Source organism: Heliangelus exortis, chromosome 13 (assembly GCF_036169615.1).
Source record: "Heliangelus exortis chromosome 13, bHelExo1.hap1, whole genome shotgun sequence".
In the NCBI taxonomy this organism is placed as follows: Eukaryota; Metazoa; Chordata; class Aves; order Apodiformes; family Trochilidae; genus Heliangelus; species Heliangelus exortis.
Window position 1 is genome coordinate 13,893,348 of NC_092434.1, and position 27,830 is coordinate 13,921,177.

The following is a 27,830-nucleotide window of genomic DNA, read 5'->3' on the forward strand; positions in this document are numbered from 1 at the left end:
CGGAGGGCCCTCGCGCCCCCCCGCCGTCCAATGGGAGGCGCCGTAGGGCGGGGGCGGGGCCCGGCGCCGGAGCGTTTGGATTCGAACGCGGCTCGCGACCCCGAGGGGCGGCAGCGCAGGCGCAGTGCGGGGCGGGACGGCCGCCCCCTAGCGCCGGGGTGCGGGATGCCGGGCGGGGAGGAGGAGGAGGCCGAGGCGGGGGCCGGGGGGGCCCCCACAGCCCCCTCCCCGCCGGCCGAAGAAGGGGAGACCCGGCAGCGCTATGAGGAGCTGTGCAGCAGCCTCAACATGGACGAGCGCGCCCGCTCCGAGGCCTGGATCAGCTACCAGAGCATGAAGCGGAACTACACCCTGGAGGTGAGGGGCGGCAGGTGGGGGGGAGCGCGAGGGGGGGGAGCGGCCGCGCTGAGGCGACGTCCCTGGGCGGCAGCCCGGTGGGAGGGAGGGGGTTAAGCGACGAGTAGGAAGGGGACGGCCCTTGAGGCGCGACGGCCTCTCCCTCACTCTGACCGGGCGTTAGCTCGCACCACAGCGGGGGCGCGTTCCGCCCCGCTCCGCCCAGGCTGCACGGCCCGACCCGACCCGGCCCAGCCCGTCCTGTCAGCTATCGGCCCGGCCCGATCCGTTCTGTCACCTCTCGGCCCGGCCCAGCCCGTTCTGTCACCTCTCGGCCCGGCCCGATCCGTTCTGTCACCTCTCGGTCCGGTCCGTCCTGTCAGCGCTCGGTCCGTTCTGTCAGTGTTTGGTTCGGTCTGGTCCGTTCTGTCAGCGCTCGGCCCGGCCCGTTCTGTCAGCGTTCGGTTTTGTCCGGTCCGTTCTGTCAGCGCTTGGTTCGGTCCGTTCTGTCAGCGTTCGGTTCTGTCCGGTCCGTTCTGTCAGCGTTCGGTTCGGTCCGTCCTGTCAGCGCTCGCTCCTCTGAGGGCCGCGCCTCAGCCGCGGGACGCGTCCCTCAGGGCCCGGGCTCGCGGCCTGGGGCCTCCGTGCCGCGGGGGGAGCGGAGCTCTGCGGGGCCCTGCGCTGTCCCAGCTGCCGTGCTCCGGTCTGAAGTGAGGAAAAAAATCATGATTTCGACGTTGTAAAGGCATTAAAAATAACAGTGGTTTCTGGTTGGAGGTGTCTGGCTGCCAGGCGTGCCGTGGTGACCTCGGCACACGTCTGTGGGTCGGTTGCTCGTGTCGGTCCCCTCATGGCAATGATAGATTGTGTTGTGATCAGAAACTGGGGGCTGCGTGAAGGCGGCACAAAACTTTGCAGTTGGTTAAACTCGGGTTTCGTCACATCATTCTTCAAAACGCTAACATGAGGAAGACGTTGACCGGGTGGCTTTTTATAAATAAAAGTGGTGTTTGTGATAAAATCGCGTCTGTCTGGAGTTAATGGCAATTCCTGAAGGTTTCCCTTCCCACGGGCGGGCAGCTCGGTGCAGAGGAAGGTGGTGGGTGCTGCGGTGCCTGGAGCTGTGTGCTCCTCCCGCAGGAAAGGAGAGATCTGCCCTGGAATCCCCTCGCCTCAGGAGCGGGATGGGAAGCTCAGGCAGCAGCTTTGCGTTTTCTGCAGAGGTGGATGCTCATCTCACCCCCTGGCATCACGTTCACTGTTCTGCACCCTAAAAAGTATAAAATATACAATATGTGTAAAAATACCGTCCTTTTCCCGTTAAAACATAGTATTTTATTCGAAGAGGTGGAATAAGCTTTGGAGGATTTTTGTTGGAATTAATTTGTCTTCATAGTTCTGTTGTGTAATGCAGGGAAAAATGGGAACTGGTTTTCTGTTCCCACTGTGTATCCCAGGCAGAAGGCTGCTTTGATAGGAAGGAATTGTAACATTTATATATTTTTATTGTAACACCAAGACAGTTCAAAATGCTTTCCTAGGAGAAGAGCACCACTAAAAATACCTTGTTAAACATTGGGTGTGGAATTTATAAAGTAACTGGTGTACTTTGATATAGTATCCGTTTAGTTCCTGTTTTGCTTAGAGTTAAAAACACAAAGTAGCTCAACAGAACTTTGAAACAACGAATCAGCTTTGTCAGTGGCTGAACCTCATCGGGTTAGGACGCCGTTCTATCATTTCCCCTGATTTTGGGTGCATAGCTGAGAAGTTTTTCTTTGCAATGAAGTGCTTTAGGTGCCTGATGTTTTCCCTCACAGGGCAATGATCTGCACTGGCTGGCGTGTGCCTTGTATGTGGCCTGCAGAAAAGCAATTCCAACTGTGAGCAGAGGGACAGCTGAGGGAAATTATGTATCTTTAACCAGAATTCTGCGCTGCTCAGAACAAAGGTAACTTTTATTTGTGCTAATTTTTAAACACTTACCAAATACCAAAGTCTGCTTATCAGCTTGCAAATTTTAGAAATTGAGAACAGAGGCTAAATGACTGCCTTGTTTCCTGCTTTTAAAGTCAGTTTCTGCCACTGGAATCTTGGTGTTACAGCTTATTGCCACAGAAGCAGGACAGCTCCATTAGGTCATGGCTGTGTTGTTAAACCACTGGATTTCAAAATCAGGGATTGTCTTCCATCTCTCAAGGGAAATAAACCAGTCCCTAAAAAATAATCTATGTTTGATGTGTGCAAAGTGTGATATTCTCATGTGAGAAGAAGCCATTTTATATTCACTGGGAAAATGTTCACAAAATTTATCTTCATTTTTTTGTGAGACCACTTTTCATGTGTTCTTGCTTTATGAAGCTAGAGTGGTGTCAGATTCTGATAAAAATATTTGTATCAAATGTATAAGTCCATAAAGCAGTGAAGAATAATTTTCTGAAATAATTGATTTATTAGCAATCTGATTGTTTTATAACAACTTCGTAGAATGGCAACAAGAAAAAGAGTGTAGTTATGCACTTTTTTCCCCCATTTTCTCTAATGTTGAAGCATTGCCCCTGGTTTAAACAATACAAATGTGTTCCTTGAAAACCTTTTGTTTTTTTCTCCCATATCAGAAATTCAGGTAGTTGAATCTGGGTAAATAGTTTATTTCTGGTCTACTTAAGACTATGCCAAGTTTATGAAGTGAAATTTTTTGCAGCTTTAGGGGTTTCTTATACTTTGTAGAATCTTAACATTCTGAAGCTCTATGTTTGTTTTATTAAAGTTTATAAATTATTCAGAAAAATTAGAGAAATCTGATTTTAGAGCTGATTGTAAGGATGACCCAAGAACTGTGAATGTCTATTTCACGTGGTCATCAACCAAGGTTATAAAAATGTTTTGAGAGCTGCCTGAGCTCATAGTTGCTCATGGGTAAAGGCCTGGTTCTCAGCATGTTCAAATTTTTCCAATACCACCATCTCATCAATAGTATGGGAAGCAAAAATTGCACTTTTTTTTTGTAAATAAATATAATGTAATATATGGGAAGGGAGCTTTGAGGGCAGAAGTAAAAAAGTCACTTTCCACTCTATTTGGTGTTTTCAGCTTGATTGAGTTTTTCAACAAGATGAAGAAGTGGGAAGACATGGCAAATCTGCCCTCCCAGTTCAGAGAACGAACTGAGAGGCTGGAGAGGAACTTCACTGTTTCTGCAGTCATTTTTAAGAAGTATGAGCCCATTTTCCAGGACATTTTCAGATATCCTCAAGAAGATCAACCTCGACAACAGAGAGGAAGAAAACAGAGGTAGGTTTTTGTTACTTCCAGGCTGATTTTAGAGTATTGGTATTATGGAAATTTAATGAAGTTGGTCAGTTATTTTAGTTGTTTTTTGACTGTATTGTCATAGTGGTTTTTTATAATACTGGAGCAGGTCTGTCTCTCCTTGCTTGCAGTAATTTTTTTGCGCTTTGTCAGGTCTCACAGAGTGCAGGAAATCCCAAAGCTGATACATTGTAATGACTGGGGGGGCAGAGGAAAGGGAAGAAATAAAAACAGCCTGTAGAGAAGAGAAATATTGGTATTTCTGAGCTGGGAAAGGCTGGAAGATTTAGTTATTGAATGGTCAGTTCAGCCTCTGTAGCTCATAGGCCTGTTCCACTGCCTAGTAATTTCCATTGTTTTCCAAAAATCTGGATTTTTATTTTACAGCAGGTTTGTTTATTTGTTGCTTATTGTATTAGGAGTGCTGTGAAAATTCTGTGCTAATCTTTTTTCCTGTTTATTCCAATCTGAACAAGACTTTGTCAGTTTTTGTCAGCACTTAATTGTGATTTCTTGTGGTAGTTAAACCACAAGCAGAACTGATTTATTCCAATTCATTATTTCTTTCATATTCAGTACTTTGAAGTATCATTATTTGGTTGGGTTTGGGGTTGGTTTATGGTTTGAGTGTTTTTAAAATTATTTTATTTTACTTTTTCTAATATTTACAGGCTATTTCTTAGGTTTTTGACTTTTCCCCATTAATGTTCTTGTGACTATAATTGAGTGACATTTGGGACCGAATATTTTCGAATCTATAATAAAAACCAGAATTGTGTCTAAATTATTTTGTTGAAGAATACAGTGATGACCACGTAGGAATTGGACTGTTGATGAAATAATATACTGAGATGAATATTTTTATATAATGTTGAAATTAAAATAAACTGCATATAAAATTATATGGTTGGGAAAATGAACCCTGCTAGTCGGTTAGCATGGATGGTAAGGTGTGAAGTAATTTTGAAGATGAAGTTGGAAGATGATACTTATTTTGTGTGAAATGTATGTTAATTTTGACATTTGAAATAATTCTTGATATAACTGACATAACCTGATGCAGATGAGCTGTGATTGCTTCCAGTCATATGTTATAAGGAAACAAGAAGTGATGTTGTGAAGCTATAAAAATTGGTGCTAGGGGAGGATGGTTTGTTTGGGTTCTGTGGGTTTTTTAATACATTCAGTAAACACTTTAGCATGGTTCCTGATTTTTTTTTTTTTTTTTTAATAAAAAAATAAATGTCTGAGTTGTTTGTGCTGTTAAGAGTTTTATGCTGACAAGAATGCCAAGCAAACTAACCAGCTAGAACCATGAAGGGAGGGAGGAGATTCAGGAAAACTGTCCAGTATTGTGTATGATGAAGTACTAGGAAATAAAAATCCTTGAGCTGCAAAATTTTAATTCTAAAAGGGGCCTTGTGTTTTAGTTATATATTACTTGAAAGCACTTCCAGGTTTTGAGTTCAGATACTTACCTTTTCTTTAAAACTAAGATCACAATTTTGCAATAAAATGACAGAGTTAGGTCAGCCATGGTTACCATTAAACCTGCAGTGGTTTTTCTGCTGACACCTGGATCAGGACCTGGCCTTCCACTTGTGCCTCCTCTAAGCCAGTGTGCAGCTTTCTCTGTCACTTTTAGTCAGGTTTTTGTGGGAAGGGTTTAAGAGTTTGGCCAAGCTGTAGTAAAGTTTCACTTTCTTTTAGGATGATGTCATGTTTTCTGATGTTTTATCTGTCTCAACGCATTAACTTATTTGTTCTCTTCTTGCTGTATTTTCCCCCAAAAGGCGACAACCCTGTACTGTGACTGAAGTGTTCCAGTTTTGCTGGGTGCTGTTTGTTCATGCAAAAGGTAAGAGATTTGAAAGGGATTAAATGTTGCAAAGCTGTTTTGTTTAATCATTGTGTTAAATCAGGCCTTAAAGACCGAAAGGTGAATTCTCCCTCTGAAGAAAGGGCCTTCTCAGGGCAGCCTGAGGGGATGTGTTCTGTTTTCATTTCCCCAGCTCTATGTTTCACTCCACTTCTAAGGTGAGCTAAATGTCCAAATAGTTTGGTAGCTTATATATGGGATATTTTTACAAAGTTTCCTATATTGTGGAGATTTATGCTGATAATCCAAAGGGAAATGTAGCTTAGAATTTTAGTGAGTTCATGTTTAGGTGTTGTAATTAAGGTATACATGTGTGTTTACCAGGAAAAAAGAATATTTAAATTCCTCTGAAGTTTCCAGCAGCACTGAAAATACTTAATGATTTTTTTTTCCTGCAACCTGGTAAAAAAATATCGTAAAACTCTGGGTGTATGCACTTTGAAGGATAGCATTCTAATTCTTTTGATAACCTTTTTGCCCTCAACCTTTTTAAAAAATGATCAGGCAGCAATTGTATCAAATAATCCCATGCACCCTTACACATGCAAGGGTGACTGACTCCTGTGGTTTGGACAGAGCAGCACACATATAACTGGCTCTGGCATCTTGCTCCTGCAGAAGCAGTGCCATGGTCAGATGATAGACTGCAGTGTGTGTGTAACCTTTATTGTCTCAGCAGTCTTAAAGCTAATAAGAGTAGAAGATTTTTTCCCAGCTGATGGGACAAAACCTGCAGGAGAAAACAGAATTAAATCCTGATTTTAGTCTTAAGCTGTGAAGTTGTATCCTATATGGCGTAAAGTCTTTTTTCACCAAGCCTGGGTGATCCAAGAGTTTCTGAACACCAAAAGCTTTATTCAGATATTACTTGGTTGAGCATTCACTGCTAAGTCTGTAGAAGTAAAAGAGTGTTTTGGGGAAAATAAATGTCAGAATTATATTCCTCACTGCATGAACACCTCTGTCGACTCGAGTCCATGGATGATTTCCAGAGACTTTATATTTTTTTTTCCTAATATATTTCTAGATTTCTTTAATTCATAATTATAGATCCATAATATATTTCTAGTTCATAATACATACTAGAATAATATTCTAGTATAAGCAAAGCAATAGTCTAGCTTCTAGAAAAAAATGGATCAAAGGAATTTTGTGTTAGTTTTAGGGTTTGTAGTGGGTTGTGTTTTTTTCCAATTTGGAAGTGAAGCAGTGTTAGGATCCCTGCAGTGTGCTATGAATTCCTTAATTGGCTGCTTTTGAGGATAGGACAGAGTAGGCTGTCACAATATTGAGTTATCTGGCACCAATTTTGTTCAGTGCAGATTAGCCTTTCTTCCTACACTGTGCCACACTGCAGTGGGTTGCCAGCAGCTCTTTTGGGAAAGTTTTGGGCAATATTACTGGACCTTCCCCATCACAGCTTTGCACAAAGGTCGGGAAGGGTGTGGCACAGCACGGGGGCTGCACTGCATGATGTGTCTTAGGTGGGAGCTGCCTTTTCCAGTAGGCTTCAAGTTCCGGTTTCCTGGTGAAGAGAAATCTTTCTTCAACAGGCTTCACAGAATGGTCAGGGCTTGGGAGGGACCTCTGAGGATCATCTAGTCCAACCCCCCTGCTAGAGAAGGATCCCCTAGAGATTGTTTGAGGACTTAAGGGCTTTGAGGGCCCTTAAAATCACAGATTTTTCTTTTCCCTTTTTTTAAATCATCACTTCTCTGGGTAGCTTGAATAGTTGACAAGTTGCAAAGAGACTTTATGAGTCTTATTATTGCCAAATTATTGGTTAATATATTAGAGTGACTACTTCACCAGTTGCCTATGTGCTAATGGGTGAGCAGTTCAGATACAAATTAACTTTGGAAAGAACACCAAGCTGGTAATGCACCCAATTCAGCTTTATGAGGAAAACCTACAGTAATTATAAACTGTAAAATTAGTAAGGCTGGTGGTAAATTTATTAGAGTGTGTCAGCTCAAAAATATAAACCAAATATTGACTGTTTAAGGCATAAAATATTCATTTTAAGTTTTATTCAATGTTTTTTGAGAGTTTGCAGTAATCCTTAGCATGGCAACCCCACATTAGTGGCAAGTTCAGGCTTGTCTGTGATATTTCTGCAAGCCTGAAGATCACTGTGTTCAGTCTGACAAATGCAGAAGGTACAGATCCTGCTCATGCCCTTGGTGTACACTGCAAAGTAAGACAGCAGCTTGGTTTAGTGCTACTGCATTTTTTGCATCCCCTTTGTAAGATTCATCTTTAAACTCTCTATCTTGACTTTTTCTGTCTTCTAAATGGAAATGAAAAGAAATATCTCTCTACTGCCCCAAGTTAACTGTTTTTTATTATTTGGTATTGGGCTGTGAAAGGGGGTAGTGAGCTATGGTTTGAAATGTCAGTGACAAATCATTTGTATGAAACCAGTGCTGTAAAACCAGGATGAATTTATGCCAACAGGAATGATTGCCATGCAATGGTTATTAAGTGAATCTATCTTATGGGAGTTACTTCTTCAAGGTTCTTATTAATATTTTACTATTGTATTTAGGACTTTATTGCTTCATTCTGAGCTTAAATGATTTTCAAATAACTGATAAGTGTGTACAGTTAATATAAATTTAATGTAAGCCTCGTTAGTTTAAATAGTTCCAGTTATCTACATTTAAATTCTTTTAACAAACACGGAATCAGAAAATTGAATATAAGTTTAAGTATATTTAATGTACTACCATATATAATGTTATTATCCCATGTATATGCAATATCATGCTTATCAACACTTGGATAATGTTTGTTTTCAAACCAGCACAATATATTTGAGTTCCTACACACAATTGCTGCTGTTCTGAACACATATTTTGCTGTTGTATTCACTGTATTTTACTCAGGATGTCTCTGCTTTACTACCTGCATTTCTATCCAGATATTTATATTCACCACTGTCTGTGTTTCCAGGACTCCACTGCTAATTGTGATAGAAATCTCAACAGTTTCTTGGTTAAAAGACTTTTAAATAAATACTAATTTTAATTCATCTCATGTCTTTTTAATATTGAAGGTAATTTTCCTATGATCAGTGATGATTTGGTCAATTCCTACCATCTCCTGTTATGTGCTTTGGATCTGGTGTATGGAAATGCTCTCCAGTGTCCCAACCGCAGGGAGCTTCTGAATCCTAATTTCAAAGGTATCTGTAAGAAAGTTTCCATCTCTGCAGGAATTTCTAAGGGTACTGAAATGAGGGTGAATCTCTGTGGCAGAGAATAAATTGAATAATATTGATTTGAAATCTGTGAGAATGAATATTTTCTGTAACTGGCTACAGAGATTTCTATTCATGTTGTCTGCCATAAAAGAGCACTGAATTTCATCAGTGATACAGGAAGGCATGAATTTAATTTTCTATGTTAATACCACTGAAGGAAGTTCCAAAGTAAAAATTTCAGTTGGTGACATTCCCATGTCAGTGGCAGGGTGCATAATGGAGAGTTCCTGTGAGGCAGCAGTTTGGAAAGATCCAGAGCTCAACAGTGAGTGGCAACTTGATTGTTTCTCACTCATTTCTGGATTGTTGCTGTTCTCTGTCTGCAGAGAATGGAAATGTATTGCTGATTTCTCACCAGAGATCCAAATGAGTTCTGAGCTTCATTTTCAGTGCTGTGCAGTATTGGCATTTACTTTGCAGTGGTTTGGATGTGAACTGGGATCATTTTCTCAAATAATTTGAATAAATTTTATGGTTCACAAGTTTTTTTATTAGTTTTCTATTAGAACTGATACTTTTTTTTAAATCTCTGACCCTAAATTGAGTTTTGACAACGTTATCAAATTGAGTGGGCATTGTGTAATTAAGAATTCTTTCAAGAGAAGTAGTTTACCATTTTAATTGGACACTACCTAGAACATGCAGCATAAAATTTAACTTGAGTAGGCAGGATATGAATTTGCAGAATTAAAACAATACAATATTTGTAATTGTAGGTCTACCTGAAGACTTTCATAATAAGGATTATAAACTATCATCTGATCCTCCCTGCATCATTGAAAAACTGTGCTCATTACATTATGGATTGGTTTTAGAAGCAAAAGGCATAAAGGAACATTTTTGGAAGCCATATATTCGGAAACTCTTCGACAAAAAGGTTGGTCAATAAATCTGCAGTTCTCCTTACTCATGATCTTAGAAGCCTTTTTAAGAATGGAAATCTCCATCTTCTCTTCTTAACTGTCTTACAGCTTTTAAAAGGAAAAGAAGAGAATCTGACTGGATTTCTAGATCCTGGGAACTTTGGAGACAGCTTGTGAGTCACTGGATTGGTGGTTTGCTTTGCTTTAGTCTCTGTAATCCATTGGTATCATTGTACTACATTATCCAATGCATTGGCAATACATTATCAGCTGTACCTGCACAGCAGCACCAGCTTGCTGACCTGTGCTTTTATTCATGTTCATACACAAGATGGCATTTCAGTTCCTTTTCTTTGCGGTGGTACCATCTGAGGCGTGGCTGAATGACTCTTCAGGGTGGTGTTACTTCATGTCTTTTGTTGTTAACTTTCTATGTTACCCCAATTACATTTTATTTTTTATGTAACAAGTATGAAAGAGATGTGAGAGCACATTGCATAGATGGTAAAAATTTGGTTTGGTAATTTTTTCTTTAGAAAACCAGAGAAGCTTTGAGTAGGACCAACTTTCTTTTAAATGGTCTGCAAATGGTAAATGTAGCTTAAGATGGTGTGATGCTGCCTATGTTTTGAGGAGTTTCCAGCCAAATATGAGTTCTCAGTATTTTGTTCTGTTCCTCCTGCAGCTATAAAGTGGCAAACCATCAGATATCATGGGAATATAATGTTCTTGCTGCTGTCAGTTTTCAGATATTGTAGATTTTTAAGGAGAACCAATTCTTGGGGCAGTGCTGAAGGGTTAAAGTTCTGCAAGCAGACTTCCACCAGGCCAGGACAGTGCTCACTCAGTGCTCAAGTGAACAAAGCACTAAATCAAACCTCTTTTCTTTCTGCTCCAGCAAAGCCATCAACAAGGCCTACGAGGAGTACGTTTTGTCAGTGGGGAACCTGGATGAGAGGATATTTCTCGGGGAGGATGCTGATGAAGAGATTGGAACCCTCACAAGGTGCTTGAATACAACCTCAGGAATGGAAACAGCCGAACGAGTACAAGTGAAACATAATTTGCAGCAGCACTTTGACAGGGTGAGTTATGACATGGGCTCTGTGAGGTGCCATCCCCTGTTGTTAGGTTTATACAGTGCTGTTTGCTACAGTCACACGAGTGGCACTGACAAATCTTTCATCGCTGACGACTGTCCCCGAGGTGAGCCAGTGGGGGCTGTGTGACTCCCAGCCCTGTCTCATAACACAGGGTAGGAATTCTGTAGAACTGACACTTGGAGGTGGTGGCTTCTGTCCCAGTTTTATCATCATGTGCAGCTGTGTGCTTGGGTTTTGTCTTCACAGTCCAAATCACTTCGGATTACAACCCCACTTACTGGCCGCAAGTACATTAAAGAGAGCAACCCGTATGAGACTCCTGTTTCCATAGCAACACACAGCTTGAGCCGCCTTCATTCCATGCTGGCAGGACTGAAAAATGCCCCCAGTGAAAATCTGGAGCACATACTCAGGTTAGTTTGATGTTTAGCCAGACAAATAATTCTATTTTTAAAATACGATGTTTAGCCAACCAAATAATTCTATTTTTAAAACACTGTTAATAACAAATGTTAGTGCTACACAGTGGCATTTAAAATGCTGAGTCAGTCTTGAAAAGTTCTGGAATAAAATAGGACCCAGAGAGACATCTAAAATTCAAAAGGCTTTCTTCTGTTTATTTAACACCTTTCTCATTAAGAGTTAGATGGCAGTAGGAACATCCAGCATTTTAAACCCAACAGTCCTGAGTTTCTCTAACAGCAAACTGCTACTCCAAAATTTTAAGATTATTCTTCTTCATGTTCATCATATCTCACTATTAGCAAACCACTGCTAATGCAGGAGATTCAAAATCACATTTATTCTCCATGTAGATAAACTGTTGCCTCAGGTACAATGTATTTTTTAAACCATTTTTATATCACATAGATAATGCTGTTTATCCCTGATTCTGAAAAGATGTGCAAGTTTATTACCATAGATACAGTAATAATAATAATATTCTGTGGAGCCTTTCCAGTACAGTAATGCACACATGGGTCTGTTTGTTTTGCTTTCCAAGGCAATTATAGTTTCATCTTTTAGTCCAGTAATAGAAATAGCTTTAGATTTTTTTATTTGTTTATTTGTTTCTTAGTAGGAACAGTATGTTGAAAATGTTTTGGTTTTATTTTCAGGTCATGTTCCAGAGATCCTTCTCAATCTATTGCAAACAGAGTAAAGGAAATGTATGAAGTTTACTGCCAGAGCATGCAGGCTGAGGGAGAATTCACTAATTTTTCCAAAGGTAAGAAACATTGTACTGATACAGACAATAATTAAAATGCCTGTAAATACAGGAATCTCCTGTAAATTAGTTTTACTTACAGCTTTTGCTTTAGCACAAGAGTCTTTTCTATTGCTTCTGTCATTTCCTGGTATTCTTAAGGCATGGCAAATCTCTACCCTGCATACATTTTATAATCAGCCTTACCTCCAGTCACTGGAATTTGGTGATACTGCCAGTTCTGCAGGGTTGAAATAAAAAGCTTTTCTCCTCATGACACATTTAGCCAGGGCATGAATTTCTGTGGCAGTAATGAAAACTCTGCCCAACTGTAGCCCTTAGAAGTCCTGCAGCAATTCTGGCTTACACAGGATGGGTTAGTACAAGTGATATTCAAATCCTTCCAGTATGAACACAAAGTATTATTTGCAAAGTTATTGAGATTGGGGAACCATGTGAGGACAGATCAGAAATTAGGAAGCTGCTCCTGAGCTTCTTGTTTCTTATTAGGGCCTTACTCACTTCATATTTGTTCACATCAGCATCATTGCTTCAGAGTTTTTTTGTTGCACGGTGCAAGCTGGATCCATATATCCTTGCTTTTCAAACAATGTCTTTTCTAGACTTGAAATCTGTACGTTATACTACAGCAGGTTAAAGTTTTTATTTATATGCTTTCATAATAATCTGTCTTCAGGAGTTACTGTGCTCTGCATTGACAAGTCAGTGCCACATAGGAGAGGGATTCCTAAATTAACTTCAAATTAACTGTTTTAATCCTAAAAGCATTGTAGCCGCAGCACAGAAACCCACACAGCCCACTGGTGTTTTATCTCTGTATCTTAAGAATATAAATATTTGATCACATTTTACAATATTGTTTCTATCTCCAATCCCCACAGATGTTGCTGGTAAGCATTTTCGTCTGGCTGAGGTGCTGTACTACAAGGTCTTGGAGTCAGTCATTGAGGAGGAGAGGAGGAGACTGGGAGATGCTGACTTATCTGTAAGGAAAACTAATTTTACTTCATTTACAGTTGGATTTTTTTTATAATTTACTTAATAATTTATAATTTACTTTATAAATTATAATTTACTTAACTACAGTTGGATCTAAACAAAGGAAACCCATTGCAGAGCAGAATAGAGCTATTTAAAATGAAGGTTAGGCTCAGAGAAGTAGCATTTATATACACCTGAGTGCAAGACAAAGCATAAAAGAGTTTGTGAGCCCAAACATGAATATAAATAAAAGTTTTAATCAGTAAAGATGATTCATTTTGGATTCCATTCTGTCTCTTATAAAATAAAATCTTACTTTATAAGCTTGATAATCTTGCTGTTGAGGCAGAACAGAAAGAACTTTCCTGTGCTATAGTTACACTGTAAATTAAGCACTGAAACTTGCAATGCTCTTGCAGGCAATCCTGGAGCAAGATGTGTTTCACCGCTCCCTGCTGGCCTGCTGCCTGGAGATCATCACCTTTACATACAACCCCCCTGGGAACTTCCCCTGCATCACTGAAATATTTGACATTCCAGTTTATCATTTCTATAAGGTAATGTGTCTGATAGCTAGAAATGCCTGTCCAAATCATGAGTATTCTATGGACTTATGAAGTAGCAATCTGTTTACCTAGATGTTCACTTAACCCTTCATCCTCAGCTTTGCTCCTTCAAGTAGTGAAAAAATGTTACCCAAGTGTCTGTCACTCTGGGGTGTGTCTCAGCTGCTTAAAAATCAAAATACTGTTAGCAGCTGCACACAGGAGCAGTAGCCAGGTGCATATATATATATATACTATATACAGTGTATATACAGGTGTACAATATATATACAGGTGTGTATATATATATACTATATACATATATATAGTAACTAATGGTTATCATTTTATCATGAGCAATTGCTGCAGCTATTTTGCAACAGTGCTTGACAGATTTGTTTGTTTAGAAAGATACAAATATGTCTTCTGATAAAAGTACAGCATATGATTGAGCAATGCAGTCTTGATATTTCTAATAGTCCCTTCCTTCTTGAAAATAAAGAAAGAGAATTAGATCTTTCTATAAAAGAAGAAATATACAAAAAAAAGTGCATTATGCTAATCACAATGCTCTGCATTACAGGTAATTGAGGTTTTCATTAGAGCAGAGGATGGGCTTTGTCGGGAAGTAGTAAAACACCTCAACCATATTGAAGAACAGATCTTGGAAAGTATGGCATGGAAACAGGAATCCATCCTGTGGGACAGGATCAGAGAGAATGAAAACAAAGTTCCCAGTTGTGAAGAGGTGAGCACTTCTCTGTGTATTTAAACAGTTTCCCTGATCAGAGAGGATGGCAGAGAGTGGATGTCATGCCAAATTTCAGTTTGTGACATGATGTTCTCCAGATAAAGCAGTGCAGAGGAAACAGTAAATGTCTCTCCACAGAGACATCCAACATGGAGACAGGCAGCTGAGGCAATTCTCAGCCAGTATTTACACAGCATAGCAGAGCAGTGAACAAAAATGGACCAGCAGGGAAAGTCTGGACCAGTCACAGCTGAAAAGATTACTGGGCAGTATAAAACATGGTTGAAAGTACAGACTTGTAATTGTAGTCACAAAGATTATTACTTTACTGTTATCACCTTCTAGGTTAGCACAACCGTATGGCAAGATTTTTAGTGTTCTTGTTATTTTTTCCTATACAGCTTTGTTGTTCAAAATCTGCAGTGTAGAAGCTTTTAAAAATTTTTTACCTGGTTAACCCTTGATACAGACACTAACAGAAATGTAAACATTTTAGGTAATGCCACCCCAGTATTACGAGAGGTCTGCTGGGAACAGTGTTGTGGGTTCTCCATTGACACCGAGACGAATAAACGAGGTTCGTGCTGAAACTGGAGGCCTAGGAAAAGGTGAGACTTCATAAAACATAAAATACTGACACTTCTTCAGACCATGGATTTCATTTTTTAAACCTAAGTGGTGTACAGGACTAAGCTGCATTAATGTCAAGGTACAGCTCATGGCAAAGACAGCTGGAAATGGCATTTCTGTTGCAACTCATCGTTAAGTCAGATGTTTGAGAGTGTTGCATTCATTATTTCAGTGTGAAAAAAATACTCTTATGCTAAAGGGGTGTTTTAAGGAGGTTATGTGTATGACAGCATGTATGTATGTAAGTATATGTTAAATAATATTTATACAGACACACTACTAATCAGTAGTACTTGAACAGCTTGCTTTATTGTTATAGCAGAACAGAAGCTCCATTATCTATTTAGTTCTGTGAAGTCCCAAACCTTTTTCTCTGGAAAAGCAAAGCACAGGACATTAGCTGAGAGAATTACTACACGCAGCACTGTTTGTGATTAAGTCATCCATAAAATTATCTGTAAGCCACAAATGTAGACATAAGGAATTTTTAAAAATGTTTCCTTAAGAGCTTTGCATGCCATATATTTTGTTTCTCATTAATTTGCCATGTATTTGTATAATAAGGGGTTATACAACAAGAGTTACATGTATGCATGTGGTTTTTTAATCCACAGGCCTCTCTTCCTCTCCAACAACCCTGTATGACAGGTACAGTTCTCCTGCAGCCAATCCCACCAGGAGGAGACTGTTTGCTGATAATGATAACACCTCTGACAGTGGAAGTGCAGTGAGAGTTTCCCAGCAGCCCGTGGTAAATCCAGTGCCTGTGCAGAACATGAATCCAGAAGCAATGTCGGTGGCTCCGGTGCCCGGCCAGACCCTGGTTACAGTGGCAACTGCCACCGTGACAGCCAATAATGGGCAAACTGTTACAATTCCAGTGCAAGGTAAGAGAGAAGCTACTGTACAATGTTTCAGGCTTGTTGCCATCACAGGAGTAGTACACAGTAACGGGAAGAGGGGAAAACAACACAACAGTGGAGAAAAATATGCTTAAGGATTCCTAATTAGGAAGAACTGTATGAATAGATAAGCAGAATGTAGAGGCAGAACATGTACAGCTCCAGGAAGTTCTGACTGACACCATCTCTTTTCAAAAACTTGGCTATTTCAGTAAGACTTCCTTCCTGCACTAGCACAAGAGGAAAGTTACATTAGTATTAAAAACTAAGATCAATTTCATTATCTTCTCTCCTTAAATTGAAAAGTCTAATGTATTTTGATGAAACAATTACATAGTTATAAGCAACTAAGAAAAGAATTACTAACTTAAAAACAAACCACCAAAACCAGAAACAACCACACTGTTCCCTGTCCCCAAAACTTACTGTTATTTCAGTCTCTTTTCCTTATATTCCAGGTATTGCCAATGAAAATGGAGGAATAACTTTCTTCCCAGTCCAAGTCAATGTAGGTACCCAGCCTCAAGCTGTCTCTGGTCCCATCCAGCCACTCAGTGCCCAGACCCTCACTGGCACCTTGAACACTCAGATGGCTGGGGCAGCACTGCAGTTACCAGGCCAGTTAACAGTCCAGCAGATCTCCCCTGGAGAGCAAAGGCAAATCCAGCAGTTCCCCACCTCCAGCAGGCCCCGCAAGATGGGCTCACTTGGACTCTTTTTCAGAAAGGTACTTTTTAGTAATTTATGCTTTGCTTAGTTTGTATTGGCAAGGTTTCAGTTAATTTTTAAAATATGTCCTTACTGCTAGTAATGATGAGAGAATATTCAGTTTCCAAATTCACCTACACCCTTTGTCTATACATGGACATACCTGCCCAGTAGCTCTGTAATGCAGACAGCTTCTCACGGGCAGAGCAGTAGGACTGTCACCACAGGCACTGTGAATCATGAAGGATACTATGTACTTGCCAGCAGGTACTTAAAGGTGTTTATTTATTTTCTTTAAGGCTCTTTAGAAATAAATAAATCCACCTTTGAGAGATTCTGATTTACAGTGGTTTTTGTAGTGCCCTTCCTGTGCTCAGGGTAATTAATGCTTTCTTAGCATCACTACCTGCACTGGGAATGTCTGTGTCTTACAAGCAAAATGTAGTTAAGTCTTCTTCTGGCTTATCATTTGCACAAGCCTGAACTACCCCTTATCTGGGTGAGAAAAGCAGAGCTGCTGTGGCCCTAAGCACAGTGCCCATGTCCCCAGGTTTATCATTTAGCGAGCGTTCGCCTGCGGGACCTCTGTCTGAAACTCGACATACCCGACGAGCTGCGGAAGAAGATCTGGACCTGTTTTGAGTACTCCTTGATGCACTGCCCTGAAATCATGATGGACAGACACCTGGATCAGCTGCTGATGTGTGCCATCTATGTGATGGCTAAGGTGAGGTGTGAATATAGAACAACAAACACTTTCTTTAAGGCTTAATATTCCAAATATTATAATTCCTCAGAAAAATCCAAATCCAACCAACACTCAAAAGCCCCAAACAAAGAAAATACCCCAGAACAGCTGTTAACCTTTTCTGTTTATCTCCTCCCAGGTTACTGAGGAGGACAGATCATTTCAGAACATCATGCGCTGCTATCGGACGCAGCCACAAGCCCAGAGCCATGTAAGTGCAGCCTGTATGAACAGGGGCCTGGTTATATTTTAGGAATGGCTTGCTTTTTAAAGTACCATCTAGTGTTAAATGAAGGCAGGCTGTGAGCCATTCTCCTCAAAAGACAGCAGTCCTATCCAAAATCCTGCACTACTGAGAGGTTTTTATGCTAAACTGTACCTAAAATAGAAAATAGCTTTACTTAAAACCTAAGGAGGTTGGATAACACTCCAAGGAGGAGGCTGTATTTCCCCCCCTGTAAGAAGCAACTCAGTAACACAATGAAGTATCTTAGAGGCAGCTGTACCATGCAGACAATTGTTTCCTGAGAGTGTACCTGCACACCTGATCACCCATGCTCTGCTGTGCTCCTGCAGGTGTACCGCAGTGTCCTGATCAGAGGCAGGAGCCGCCGCCGCTCGGGCAGCAGTGACAGCAGCAGCCAGAGCTCACCCACGGACAGAAACAAAGAGAAAAACAAAGAAAGAAGTAAGTGATTCCAAATGCCAGATGTTCTGGTTTTAATTCCATTTCCAAAACAGGGTGCATCAAGTAGGAGTTGGACTTTGTGTCACCCCACCACAAGCAATTCCTTCTTTGGTAAACTTGCTCACAATTGAGACTCCATTGCTAACATTTAGGAGTTGCTGTAACTCAAGCTTAATATTACACCTGTCTGGGCTGAACCCCCTGTGTACAGTTTGTACACCAAAGAACATGTCCTTGTGGAATGAAAGGAATGAAAGGTGGTAGCTCATGGGCACAGTTACTCTGTCACTTATAACAACCATGGGAGCTGAAGAGGTTTCTTTTAGTTTTTTTAGCTGTGAAGCAGCAGCTGTCTGGCTCCAGAGAGAAGAACAAACTGGCCACCCACAGCATCTATTTTAGCACATCTGACATCTCTGAAGATCACTCCTTTGATAGTTAAACTAACACATTTTCTTTAAGTTAAGTTTTGTAAAGGAAAGCAAATAAGTGATGCTGTACATTCCTACCACCAGTTTAAGATATTATGGTGCAAACATACAGGTATTAGATGCTTTCTCTCAGACAGGTGGCAGTGAAGGAAGGAAAAATTTATATATATTTCACAACTTCCCACGTTAAAGCAGCAGGAAGTATTACCAAGCCAAATATTTCTGCTGCTAGCTGAAAAAGACTGCTGATCCTTATTTGAAATCGTGCCAGTTGGCAATGTTGGAAGAGCTGCTGTTTACAAGTACAGCACAAATGCCTGAAAAATAGTTTCAGCTCTGCTTGTATTGTGATGAAACTCAGCTTATACAGAAACACCACTTGCAGTTTAGCTACTAAGAAGTTAGAAAACAAGTGTGTTCTGTACATGTACTCAGCAGTTTGTTGGTGTTTAACAACATCCTGCTTTTGTTGTAAGGAAGAAGCACTAAGGAAACAAAATCAGTGTTGCTGGTACAGACATGAGACTCACAGTAACAGTCCTGCAATTCCCACATCTGGAACAGTTTTTATATGCAGCTGGCTGTCTGGGGTTAAAGTGACTGAAGTGCAGGGGTTGCTCTCCCTTTCCAGGCAGCAGAGACTCCAGCCCCGTCATGCGCTCCAGCAGCACCCTGCCCGTCCCGCACCCCAACAGCGCGCCCCCCACCCCCACCCGCCTGACAGGTGCCAACAGTGACACCGAGGAGGAGGAGAGAGGGGACCTGATACAGTTCTACAACAACATCTACATCGAGCAAATTAAAGACTTTGCCCTGAAGTACACCTCAAATGCAGTAAGTTAAACTCTGCTTTTCATTACTGAACAGATATTTGTTATTATAGGGGCAGCAAAGTACTCTCCGTTAACCTCACTGTAAGCAAGTTCAGGATGTTTATGGCAATAACTTCACTTCAAGGAGATATTGCAATACCAAGCACTTTTGATGCCTGGTTGAACTTTTCCCTGTACAAAAACCAGAGCACTGAGCAATGTGCTCAGCCAGCTTCAGTGTTAGAAATGTAAATCTAAAAAAAATCATTGGGCCCAGTCACATGACAAAACTTATATCTGTTCTAAACACGTATGTATGACATTAGCACTAAAAATCTAAACTGTGTTTAAGATGACCAATTTACAGAAGCTTTACTGGACTAACACCTGACACTAACACCAACTGCTGGGTGATTTTCATTTTCTCCTGAGCAGACGGGTTCTCCTCCGCTCTCGCCCTACCCGTTTGTCCGGCTTGGCTCCCCCCGCAGAGTGCAGCTGTCCCAGAACCACCCCGTCTACATCTCCCCACACAAAAATGAGTCTACTCTCTCTCCTCGGGAGAAAATATTCTACTATTTCAGCAGCAGCCCATCTAAGGTGAGTCTAAAGTGTTTTACTTCGCTCTTACAAATCCTTAATTCTACTTTTGCTTTTTGGTAGTGTAATCAGAGAAGGTTGTGCAACACATTTCTGTTTGCATTGTCTAACATGTACCTTCTCACCCCATGCTCTTCAGATTGTCAGCTCAGGTAGCTAAGAAGCTGCAAAGCACACGTGTCCAAGCTACATGTGTACTTTTCATAGTTACTCTTTGTACTGGTACACATGACAGGCTCAGGAGGTGTGGCAATGGTACCCTTAGCCTTCCAGTAACAGATGGTTTATGTGGTCTGGAGACTGTTCAAAGAGCAGAACATTAAGTGCTATCACATGCTCTTATCTACCAAAATAACATGAGAGGACTTACCAGGTGAGCCTGTGATAAGCTGAATCCTGTCATCTCTGGTCACCACAAGTGAAGTAGAAATCTTCCCCGAGATCCATCTTCCTTCTAGATAGGAACTTGCACCTGTGGTGTAAGAGAACAGCCACAGCTATGGACAGAAAGCCTTTCAGCTCTACATGCAATGAAACAAACTTGAGTCTGAGTAAGACTAGCAGGCAGCCATGGAGAAACCAGGACAGTGATTAAAAAGGTTGGGCTGTCACAAGGAAGTACTTTGTTCAGACAGATCTCTAGAAAAAAAAACCCCATATGTAATTCCACTGTAATGCAACAAAACTTCACTTTCTATTTTGGAAGTCACAGTAATGGAAAATATTTCTACTTCTGTTTTTCTCCCATCTCCAGAGGCTAAAGGAAATCAACAGCATGGTTAGAACTGGAGAAACTCCAACAAAGAAGAGAGGCATTCTCCTGGAGGATGGTACTGAAGCACCAGCTAAGCGGGTCTGCCAGGAGAATCACACTGCTCTCTTAAGAAGACTACAAGATGTAGCAAATGACAGAGGCTCTCACTGAGTCCAGTGTCTCAGCACAGGGATTCCCTTCCTGCTGCTCCACTGGACCAGGCTGCTTAGGGTATGGAGTCACCAAGCCTGTGCAGGTGTCCCCAGCCAGGCTCTCCTCTTCTCACCTCACTGCCATGGTCGTGACCCATCTCCTGCTGGACTGCTCTGAGCCTCTGTACCCATCAGAAAGGGGCAAGAGGAGAGCTGCCCACAACACCTGGTACAGCAAGGATGTGCTCCTGCAACCCAACCTATCACAGGGCAGGAGATCCATCTCCAGGCTTTGGCTTTGGTGAGCACCTGAAGAGCTTTTTGGTGCTTGGAGAAGGCATCCCTGATACAGCTTTCTACCTTCCAACAGGTATTTAAAGTTGTTTGCTCTAGCCAGTCCAGTTATGCTGTTTTTTATCAGAGCTTTACCATTTTCATCTGTGGACTAAAAAATTATACTTGCATCAGACATGGGAACACCACACCAAGATAACCACACTCAACAGTGGCTTGGTTTTTACAGTAACAAACTCCACAAAAACAATGACTTAAAAGTAATATTCTAGCCAAGTCCAGTTCTGCTTGGAGAGGGAAGACAGGAGTGATATTTTTAAGCCCTGAAGGAAGCTATCAGAATGGACCCTTTCCATAGTCAGGATGTTTCTGGTGCCCCTGAAAACCATCACCTTGTTTTGCTATAATGTTCAGGCACCTTGCTGTGTATAAAGGTAGAGAATTCCGTTGATGCATTGTTTTTAGCTGTGCAATGTTTGAAAGTGAACTGATGTTCAAAAGGTGGCACTTTTGATAGGGCTGTGAAGCATCATTTTAAGGCAGATTAGTTTTGCTGTATATTTGCAATGGCACTTTCTAAATGTGAATATTTTGTTTTCAAAGGCTGACTTCAGCTTTCTTTCTGTATTGAAGCAATTTGACTTTTGTATTTATTTTCAAATTGACATCCCACAGCTCCCTGCTTCAGCAAATGGCATTAGGAATTTGTTTTCACTTGATATATATGCAATAATGAAGCAGGAAGCTAAGGATGTTGGCTTTTTTCAAGGAATTTTATATGCTTGTAATGTTACTTCAGATTGCTTTTCTTCAGAGTCAGAAACTGCCCACCTCACTTAGCAGAAGGATGGTGGCATCTCCATCTCCTGAAACATATACTGAGCTCTATTGCTTGTTTTTAAAGAAGGGGGTTTGGGGAAGGGGGGGAGGGTGGTTTTGTTTTTAAAATTGATATAATCAGGCTGCCTGGGAAAAACCTCTTCCCTCATAACAGGATAAGAAAGTGGTGCATATATTAGACTTACGACTTGTTTTCATTTTAAATAGTTCTAAAATACCAGACTTACTAGGAAAGCATTAAACATACTAACAACCAGTACAGTACTAATGTACTCCTGTTCAGTGCCATAGCTGGGGACAGCAGTGGCTTTCATCTTAAGTGCAGCACACTTGCTGCAAGGTTTTATAAGGAAGCAAAAGTTAAAAGCTCCATGTTTTCAGTCATTCCTGCTTCACTGAATAATGGGAAAATTTAGGACTTAAATCCACTGTAAATTCAACTGAAGTTAAAAAAAGGAACTTTCATTAATACCTGCATAACAGAAAGGCTTGAGAAATTGTGTAGATGTTTCTGTAAAGATATTTATGAAATTGTCAGACAATTCTTGTTACTCTGTACCATTTACATTACTTTGTATGAAAATATTGCAAGTGTATTTTTCAATAAAGATTTTATAAACTCACAATTTTGGGTTCTTGTGTGAAAAACTAAAAACAATCTGTAGCTCTCAACTAGGTTTGACCACCTCGTGCAAAAAATAAAATAACAGAATGCTCCTATAGCTGGGGTCCTCAAGGCTGTAATTGAGTGCAAGAGCTTCACATTAAACACCGCAATTAATGGCTTGAAGAAAATAAAATAAAGGCACTTACTTGTCACACAACTCTTGCCCCGGTTTAGGCATCTTGTTTGTTCTCAATGGGTTTCCTCCTGTTGCTCTGTCAGAACTTGGCACAGTGGAGCCAGGGCCAAGGCTGCTGTCACTGGGATGCTGCTCCTCCTCACCACAGACGGGACCCTGGAACAGCAGCAGTGCTCTGGCTGCTCTGCAGGAGCTTCTCATGCAGGATCCTGCACATTAATCCAATGAAAAGAGCATTATTTTCACACCTATCAATCAGCACATCCATGCACCCGGAGCTATGTGAGAATTCTGCAGGAGCAAAGAGCTGATGACCGCACAGCCCAACTGCTACAGCACAACTTGCATTTCCATTTCTCAAATACTCTTTGCAGAGTTCATAATAGCAAAAAAGATACTAAGAAATTTACATATTAAAAATATTTTAAATATTAAAAAAATACCATATATATAATATATAACACTATATATAATATATGTTATAATTATTATATATATTTTATGCATTATATATTATTACATATTATAATATAAAGTATAACATATACTTTTTATATTATATATACACATAATATATTATAAGTAAACATATGTCATATATAGTTATAGTTATATATAATTATATTACAATATAATCATATATATAATATATAGAATTATGATATATGTATAATAAAATTGAATAATATATTATATCTATGTTATATATAAAATATATATTATATACATACATATAATATGTATTATATATACATATATGCACACATAATATATACATATACACATATACATATACACATATACATATAAACATATACATATAAATTGTACACATATATTATATATAATATACAATACAATAGATATTGTATATTATATATACAGGCAATATATGTTATATATTATAATTATATATTATATATACATATATAAATTATATAATATATTTTTATATTATATATTATATTATATTATATTATATATGCTATAATATAATAGAATAATATAATATTACATCTATTATATAGAATATATATAATATATATATGATATATTATATATAATATATAATAATAATAATATAACATATATAATACATATAATATATATATTATATAATAATATATAATATATAATAATATATAATATATAATATACAACATATACAATATATATAATATATATAATATATAATATAATAATTATATAATATAATATAATAATAATATATATAATATAATATATAAGATACTATATATTATATATGATATACAATACATTATATATATTATATATAATAATACCTATATTATATATAATTATATAACAATAAATTATATCTCTATAAATAATATATATAATATATATTACTATCTATATAAATATAATATAATATATATAATACATAATATAATGTATATATATTTAAATAAACACATATATACATATAATATTTACATATACATATATTATACATATAATATACAACATAGATAATATATATATTTTATATTATTATATATATAATATATTATATATAATGTTATATATAATATTACGTTATAAAAATATATATTATAATATATAATTATATTATATAATATTATATCTAATACATAAAATATATTAAATATAACCATATTATAACATATTTTAAATATAATACATTATACAATATATATTATACATATATATACATACAATATATACATATAATATTTGAATTCACATATGCATATAAATTATATAAATATAAATTATATGTAATATATTATATATTTTATATATATATATAATATATACATACAATATTTATATACACATATACATATAAATTATATGCATATAATATATAATATATAATATATAATATATAATATATAATATATAATATATAAAATATATACATATATATACAATAAATTATATATAATATTATATATAATATATAATTTATATAATATATTATATATAATATATATAATATATATAATATATTATATATATTATATATATTATAACATATATAATATAACATATATAATAATATATATAATTATATATATTATATTATATATAATTATATAATTATATATATAACATAATATATATATTTTTATATATTTATATATATTTATATATTTATATATATAATTATATATATAATATATAATATATATAATATATAATTATATAATTATATATAATATATATAATATATAATTATATAATTATATATATAATATATAATATATAATATATAATATATATAATATATAATATATATAATAATTATAATCATATAACAATACAATTCTATTATATATTATATCTATATATATAATTGATATATATAATATATATTATAATTAATATATTTTATATATATCAATTATATAAATAGAAATATAAATATAATAGGTAATATATAATATAATGTATATATATTTACATATACACATATACATATAATATATACCTATAATATTTACATATACACATATATGAAGAAATATATATTATATACATATAATATATATTATATATTTTATATTATATATAATATATAATGTTATATATAATGTTATAATATATAATATATAAAAATAATTATATACTACTGTAATATATAATATAATTATATAATATTATATATAATATAACCACATTATAGTATAATATTATATATATTATATATGATATATATTATTATCTATACATATATATGCATATATAATATATTATATATGAGGTTATATATAATATGTTGTAATATATTATATATAATTATAATTATATATATATAACAATACAATTATATTATATATAATGTAATATATAATATATAAGATATAATATATACAACATATAATATATAACATATATATAATTATATATACATATAAACATATAGTATATACGTATATTTACATATACACATACATATATATCATATACATATAATATATATTTTATATATATTTTATATTTTTATATATAATATATAATATATTTTTATGTTATATATATTATTTAATATATAATAATGTATAATATATAATATATAACAATTATATTCTATATTATATATAGAATATATTATACTATATATATAGAATATAGAATATATTATATTCTATAGAATATTCTATAGAATATATAGAATATATATATAGAATATATATATTCTATATATAGAATATATTATACTGAATATATAAAATACATATATTCTATATATCTAGAATATATTATACACACTGTATAATATATAATATATATTCTCTATATTACATATATTATCGTATATCATATAAATTTATCGATATATATATATTTATAGATATTTAAATATCTTATAATATATTGATACATATTTATATCTCAAAGTATTGTCAGGCACTTACAGTTTAAGGTTTCATTACATGACAAGACCTGTACTGGGGGAGCTGACAGCTGAATTCAGGATGTGATTTCATTCTGTATTCACCAACCTTGCTTCTGGAATGATTCTTTCCATGTAGAAATCTGAATACAGAGGATACACTCAGTCTTCTATCCCCTTTCTCAATAATCAAAGAAACAAAAATAATTCAGATTATTAATTCCAAGCTAAATAAAATTCAGCATTCCATAAATGAATAAATAAAATTACTTTATTTTCTGCAGACTATTAGGCTGGATTTAGCTTAGAGCAATCCAGCCCTACGAAGGTCCCTAATGGCTCAAAGATAAATAAAAATCAAATAACCCTAATTTTTAGTACATCATTCTATCATCCTTCCTAGTCATTGGTTTTTACTGATCTTTAACTGTTCTTTTTTCTAAGCTCAACAACAATCAGTAAATAAAGCAGCAGCCACATTTCTGAAATGCCTTGGTGCCAATGATCAGGGTTTGGTCAGGTTTAGCTCCCCTCAGCCCAACTCCTCCAGTGACTGTGGGGACACAGCAGGAAGAATTAATCCTGTGTCCACCCTGCTGCAGTTGGGATGAAAGAGCATCCCAAGATTAAAAGGGATTAAATTTCTATGCAAATCTTTCACCTAACTGGCTTGGGAAATCTGCAAGTCAGTAATTTATTACAAAGGCTTCTGAATAATCACAAAAATAAACAGAGGAACTGTCACGTTCCAATTTCAGACTCTTGGTTTGTCCCCCTGCCCATGGTGCTCAGCCAAGAGTCCTTTCATTAAACCTCTCTAATGCTAAACCCAAAGCATTTAAATGTCAATTTCAGCCTTCCCAGGAAAGCTGTAAGACAAGCAGCACCAGCAACAGAACTCATGGCCACAGTATTTCAGTAGCTACACTCCAGGCCAGCACACCAGCCCTCAAAAACTTTTCCCACATCCTGTCCCTGAAATAAATAAAAAAAACCCTCACAGTCACCTTCCAAGCAATACAAGCTCAGATTTCAGATCAGTTCCTCCACTTTGGTTTCCTACAGCAAACTCAGAACAGGCATTTGAGAGGTCCATGGCCCCTGCAACTCCTCCATAACCTGACAGATGTCCAAACCACACAGGGCAACAGGAGCAGTAATGCCACACAGAAGAGAAAGGTGGCCAGGGTAGGTGACACAGAGCCACAACTTTTTCCTCTCAGGGGTTCCGAGGGGTTCCTGGTTGTTTCTCTCACAGTTTTTACAGTCACTTTAGCTGTGCTGTACCCTATTCTAAGGACTTCCCTAGCAGAAAGACTGCTGAAAGCAAGCAGCTCAATAGCAGGCTCATGCTTGACTGAAAACCATGTATTTGTTATAAAGGTTAATGACCAGAGGCACAGGACATGGAGAGAAACTGAACAAGTGCATATTTAGGATTACCAAAAATCTGTTCTCTAGAATGCAATTAACACAAGCTATAAAAACTAGACAGATTTTTTTTCTAAGTAGCAAATCAAGGGCACAATAATCTGGAAAAAAAGGTAACAGATCAACAAAAGAAACATTTCCCAAACACTAAGGTAGTTGTCAAGCACCCCACATTCCCAGAAGTACTTTAAACATGAGACATGACCTGTGGCTGCTGCCAGTGCTCCTCTGCTTGTTGTGCCACACATCAACCCCTTCTATGGGGAAGGTGCAAGTTGGATGTGAGCTACTTCCTGCACACACCCTTCCTAACAACACAAACTGCAAGGCACAGCATTAATCAAGGTATGAAGATACCTAAAAGTGCCGGAGGGATTTGAACAAGAGTG

At 37.4% G+C, this 27,830-nt stretch overlaps 1 protein-coding gene and 1 long non-coding RNA gene across 2 annotated transcripts; one reads left to right on the top strand and one right to left on the bottom strand.

The window, feature by feature from the left end:
- The first annotated feature begins 51 nt into the window (after positions 1-51).
- Positions 52-22,448, top strand: RBL2 (RB transcriptional corepressor like 2). The gene is made up of 22 exons (XM_071756934.1): positions 52-357; positions 2,157-2,287; positions 3,430-3,630; positions 5,442-5,506; positions 8,586-8,714; positions 9,509-9,669; positions 9,764-9,828; positions 10,554-10,740; positions 11,005-11,171; positions 11,877-11,986; positions 12,868-12,971; positions 13,387-13,524; positions 14,096-14,260; positions 14,760-14,871; positions 15,508-15,780; positions 16,254-16,522; positions 17,054-17,230; positions 17,391-17,462; positions 17,828-17,939; positions 19,002-19,204; positions 19,618-19,782; positions 20,537-22,448. The coding sequence occupies exons 1-22, from the start codon at positions 166-168 to the stop codon at positions 20,705-20,707; spliced, it is 3,369 nt and encodes a 1,122-aa protein (XP_071613035.1). The 5' UTR covers positions 52-165; the 3' UTR covers positions 20,708-22,448.
- On the bottom strand, positions 15,184-22,744 carry LOC139802116 (uncharacterized). The gene is made up of 3 exons (XR_011728514.1): positions 22,636-22,744; positions 20,153-20,254; positions 15,184-17,898 (listed from the first exon to the last, which is right to left on the bottom strand). It is a non-coding gene; the product is annotated as an uncharacterized lncRNA (long non-coding RNA).
- Between the last annotated feature and the right edge of the window lie 5,086 nt (positions 22,745-27,830).

Bases quoted from the DNA above. Each gene is read 5' to 3' on its own strand.
- RBL2 (XM_071756934.1), top strand. From the start codon at position 166: ATGCCGGGCGGGGAGGAGGAGGAGGCCGAGGCGGGGGCCGGGGGGGCC. The intron at 14,261-14,759 runs GTGAGCACTTCT...TAAACATTTTAG, and splicing joins AAGTTCCCAGTTGTGAAGAG to GTAATGCCACCCCAGTATTA. The intron at 17,463-17,827 runs GTAAGTGCAGCC...GTGCTCCTGCAG, and splicing joins AGCCACAAGCCCAGAGCCAT to GTGTACCGCAGTGTCCTGAT.